This window comes from Cyprinodon variegatus, unplaced genomic scaffold (genome assembly GCF_000732505.1).
Source record: "Cyprinodon variegatus isolate N-32 unplaced genomic scaffold, C_variegatus-1.0 Scaffold981, whole genome shotgun sequence".
NCBI lineage: Eukaryota > Metazoa > Chordata > Actinopteri > Cyprinodontiformes > Cyprinodontidae > Cyprinodon > Cyprinodon variegatus.
In genome coordinates this window covers 23,483-28,624 of record NW_015151434.1, presented here as the reverse complement: position 1 = coordinate 28,624, position 5,142 = coordinate 23,483, and the positions used below count along the sequence as shown (strand labels likewise).

Sequence of the window (5,142 nt, the reverse complement as noted above, 5' to 3'; positions counted from 1 at the left end):
GGTTTCCCTTTCAGCTACATGAGTGATTATCCTCCTTCAGAAGGAGCAAAATAATTTTAGAAATCCTCCCTGCAGCAATGTGTCGCAGTGAGCTTGTTGCAGATATTTTTGATTTATGCCCAATATTGAAGCATGGTCTGCTCTATGTTATTCCACACCACAAGACCATAGGGAAAATCAGGAACTAGCTGTAGGTCTGGATACGGCCAAGGCGGTGAGGAATTGGGGGCAAGTTTGTGCAACAACCGAGGGACATGAGGGTGAAAAAGTGCGGGGATCCAGGTTGAAAAACGGTCCCAGCGTTCTCGCACACCTAGCTCTTCTAGCTGATCCATAGTAATTTTCCACAATGTCGGTCATACAAACAAAACAAGCCGGTAAGGTACCAAACAGAAAATAAGCATATTGTTGAGCGGTTATAGATTGGATCAATGAGATGTCTCTTGTCTGCAGTACTCTCTTCAGTCACCTACAATTTTGGAGAGGTGAGGCAGAGTGTCTGCGGCACATTTGCATTCACTTCAACACACATGGAGACGACCTGGTTTGTGAGTATAAATCAGCCTTTACAAATTAATTTTTTGGTGGCATCTGTAAGTATTTTAAACCAAACCATCTCCTAATTTTTAATTAAACATATATTTAAGTAGCTGCCAGTTAGAATTCAGCGAGTCCTGCTACTGTGATCAGTATATAGTCTCCATTATACAATGCTTTCACAATTTGGACTTCTCCTACAAGTTTGTTTATGGTTTTTGTTAACTGAACCATATTTGCTTTTGTTTTTTTGTTAACTGAACCATAGTTTTTCCATAAATTTCTACATTGTTCATTAATTGATTGTTATGTGCTGGATTCCACTTCAATTGGCTTTTGCTATTTCCTCTTTTTCTTATTTTTTGACTGTACTGTATTTATTCTTCCTTGTTTTCACTGTTTCCCTCTTCCATCCCACAAGAATCGCATCCTGTTTCCTAGCTACTCATAACCCAGGACATTTCTCCGCAAACATCCTAGAAACATGCGTCTTTCTCTCCCTCCATCCACTTCGCTTACAGGGGTGTCAAACTGGTTCCCGAAAGGGCCATGTGGCTGCAGGTTTCATTTCCAACCAAGCAATAGCGCACCAGACTCCAGTCATCTCATCAAGGGAGTCCAATGTGAACAAGATGACTTGAGGATATGAATGGAGTCTGGTGTGCTATTGTTGGTGGAAAGAAAACCTGCAGCCACATGGCCCTTTCTGGAACCAGTTTGACACCTGTGGCTTAGAATATCTTTTCACAAAAGCTTATCAAAAATGCAGATTGTTGTTAACTTAACTTGGCTGTAAACATTTTGTTCTAATTGAGAACAGAAAACTATGACTTTTGAGTGGGCCCCATGGCTCACTCAGTGGGGCAAATATGAAATCTGATTGGTTCAAGACAACGTTCCACACAAATATTATAAGAGTAGCATAGGCCAGCACTGCTGATTCTGAAGGCCCTGGGCAGATTTGTAATGGAAGCAGCGCAGCTAAGAGAAACACTACAAAATTTAGAGAATTGATTGTTTGGAATAAATTAATGAAGTTGGAAAGAAGAAAATTAAAGCTTAGGTTGTGAATAAAGGTTAGTGTTTATGACTGATTACAGGCCAGTAGTGAAGTGTCAGGGTCCTGGTCTGATTGTTTCTGTTTTCCTTAGTTATCCATTTGTTGTCCTCTGTTGCCCTCTTACGTCCTCCCTTGCTCTGTTTCTCTGTCCTGCCAAGCACCTTTTGCCAATTTCCTCGTCAGCTCTCTCTCTGTCTCTGTCCCCTTTAAAAGCCCTCCCTGTTCAGTTCCTGTTTGCTGGATCCTCGTCAAACATCCCGTCTTGCTTCCTGTCTGTTATCTGCCTGCCCTGTGTCTCGTCTCTCCCTGGCTTCTAGTTTGATTTACCCCTGATGTCTCCTTGGTTCAGGTTTGTTTGCTGTTTTTCTGTTGGACTCTGATTCCTGCCCCTGGTTCTGTGAACCAGAATAAACAAGCTTTATTCACCTCTGCCTAATGGTCTCTGCATCAGACCCCATCAGAGCCTGTTCCTGACCCGGAGCCGCAATGGACGGGCTCCTCTGTTTCTGACCCGGAGCCGCAATGGGCGGGCTCCTCTGTTTCTGACCCGGAGCCGCAATGGGCGGGCTCCTCTGTTCCTGACCCGGAGCCGCAATGGGCGGGCTCCTCTGTTCCTGACCCGGAGCCGCAATCGGCGGGCTCCTCTGATCCTTACCCGGGGCCGCAATCGTCGGGCTCCTCTGTTCCTGACCCGGAGCCGCAATCGGCGGGCTCCTCTGTTCCTGATACGGAGCCGCAATCGGCGATCCCCTCCTTTCCTGATTCGGAGCCGCAATTGGCGGTCCCCTCTTTTCCTGATTCGGAGCCGCATTCGGCAGGCTCCTCTGTTCCTGATTCGGAGCCGCAATCGGCGGTCCCCTCTGTTCCTGATTTGGAGCCGCAATCGGCGGTCCCCTCTGTACCTGATTCGGAGCTGCAATCGGCGGGCTCCTCTGTTTGTGATTCTGAGCCGCAATCGGCGGGCTCCTCTGTTCCTGATTCGGAGCAGCAATCGGCGGGCTCCTTTGTTCCTGATCCGGAGCCACAGTCGGTGGTCTCCTCAGTTCCTGTTCCTGAGCCGCAATGGGCGGTCCAGTCCAAGCCTGTTCCTGAACCGCAGTCGGCGGTTATCTCTGGGTCTGCTCCTGAGCCGCAGTCCGCGGCCCTGTCTGAGCCTGTTGCAGAGCAGCAGAAGCGGAGGTGGCGTCCTCCTCGGTGCATCCTGCGGAAGCGGAGGCAGCGTCCTCCTCGGTGCATCCTGCTGAAGCGGAGGCGGCGTCCTCCTCGGTGCTTTCTGCTGAAGTGGAGGCTGCGTCCTCCTCGGTGCATCCTGCTGAGGCGGAGATGGCTTCCTCCTCCTAGGTTTCTGCAGCATTGGAGACGCCGGTCTCAAGAGCGTCTCTCTCAGCTCCGGCCCCATGGCCGGCCTCCAGAGCGTCTCCCTTCAGCTCCAGGCCCCACGGCCGGCCTCCAGAGCGTCTCTCTCAGCTCTGGCCCCACGGCTGGCCTCCAGAGCGTCTCTCTCAGCTCTGGCCCCACGGCCGGCCTCCAGAGACTTTTCGTTGCCCCATGCCACCCTGGGTGGGTTGTTTTGGTTTTCGGACTCTGATCTGTTTTCGTGCCTGCCTCCCTGGTTCCCCCTCCGCCCATCCTGGGTGGGTTGTTTTCAGTTTCTGGACATTTTAGGGCGTCTGGGATCCGCCCTTAAGTGGGGGGTACTGTCAGGGTCCTGGTCTAATTGTTCCTGTTTTCCTTAGTTATCCATTTGTTGTCCTCTGCTGCCCTCTTGTGTCCTCCCTTGCTCTGTTTCTCTGTCCTGCCAAGCACCTGTTGCTAATTTCCTCGTCAGCTCTCTCTCTGTCTCTGTCCCCTTTAAAAGCCCTCCCTGTTCAGTTCCTGTTTGCTGGATCCTCGTCAAACATCCCGTCTTGCTTCCTGTCTGTTATCTGCCTGCCCTGTCTCGTCTCTCCCTGGCTACTAGTTTGATTTACCCCTGATGTCTCCTTGGTTCAAGTTTCTTTGCTGTTTTTCTGTTGGACTCTGATTCCTGCCTCTGGTTCTGTGAACCAGAATAAACAGGCTTTATTCACCTCTGCCTACTGGTCTCTGCATTTGGGTCCTCCATACAAACACCGCTTCATGACAGTGAAGGCTTTAAAGGCTTTAAAATTAATATTCAGCCTTTTAGACAAGCCTTTTAGATAATTGTTAGTCTTTAAAACAACAGTGTGAGTAAAACATAACTTCTGAACTTTAAATATGACCTTAGCTGAGAATATTAATGTTAATATTCTTATTTCTTGTCAAAACTCAAATTCCGTCAATACTTACAGAACTTTGTTTGAAGCTTTGACCACTGGCAGCAGCCTGAGAAGAGTCTCCTCTGAAGCAGAGTATTTCTTCAGGTCAAACTCATTCAGATCTTCTCCTGATGTCACTAAGATGAAGGCCAGAGCTGACCACTGAGCAGGAGACAGTTTATCTGTGGAGAGACTTCCTGATCTCAGAGATTGTTGGATCTCCTGGACCAGAGAGTGATCCTTCAGTTCATTCAGACAGTGGAACAGGTTGATGCTTTTCTCTGCAGATAGATTCTCATTGATCTTCTCCTTGATGTAATGAACTGTTTCCTGATTGGTCAGTGAGCTACTTCTCATTCTTGTCATCAGACCTTGTAGGAGAGTCTGATTGGTCTGCAGTGAAAGACCCAGGAGGAAGCGGAGGAACAAGTCCAGGTGTCCATTAGGACTCTGCAAGGCCTTGTTCACAGCACACTGATGGAGACTTCTTAGTTTTATTGTCTTAGATAATTTAGACAAAAATGAAATCTTTTTATTTTCTTCTTCCATCACATTGACTCCATTCTTGATGAAGCTCAGATGGACATGAAGAGCAGCCAGAAACTCCTGAACACTCAGATGGACGAAGCAGAACACCTTGTCCTGGTTCTGGTACAGCCCCCTCTCCTCTTTAAAGATTTGTGTGAAAATTCCAGAGTATTTTGAGGCTGCTCTGATATCGATGCCACACTCTGTCAGGTCTGATTCATAGAAGATCAGGTTTCCTTTCTGCAGCTGATCAAAAGCCAGTTTTCCCAGAGACTCAATCATCTTCCTGCTCTCTGGACTCCAGTGAGGATCTGTCTCAGCTCCTCCATCATATTTGACCTTCTTCACTTTGGTCTGAACCACCAGGAAGTGGATGTACATCTCAGTCAGGGTGTTGGGCAGCTCTCCTCCCTCTCTGGTCTCCAACACATCCTCCAGAACCGTAGCAGTGATCCAGCAGAAGACTGGAACGTGGCACATTATCTGGATGCTTCTAGATCTACTGATGTGGGAGATGATCCTGCTGGCCTGCTCCTCATCTCTGAATCTCTTCCTGAAGTACTCCTCCTTCTGTGGGTCATTGAACCCTCTGACCTCTGTCACCATGCCAACACACTCAGGAGGGATCTGATTGGCTCCTGCAGGTCTTGTGGTTATCCAGAGGAGAGCAGAGGGAAGCAGTTTCCCCCTGATGAGGTTTGTCAGCAGGACATCCAGTAAGGTGGACTCTGTAACATC

The 5,142-nt window shown here is 48.4% G+C and overlaps 1 protein-coding gene across 1 annotated transcript in view; it reads right to left on the bottom strand.

The window, feature by feature from the left end:
• The window catches only part of LOC107100515 (NACHT, LRR and PYD domains-containing protein 12-like), a 69,157-nt gene that overhangs the window by 57,090 nt on the left and 6,925 nt on the right, over positions 1-5,142 (bottom strand). Inside the window, exon 4 of the mRNA XM_015399030.1 lies at positions 3,908-5,138. Coding sequence (XP_015254516.1) covers positions 3,908-5,138 — 1,231 coding nt within the window. The remainder of the gene's footprint in view (positions 1-3,907; positions 5,139-5,142) is intronic.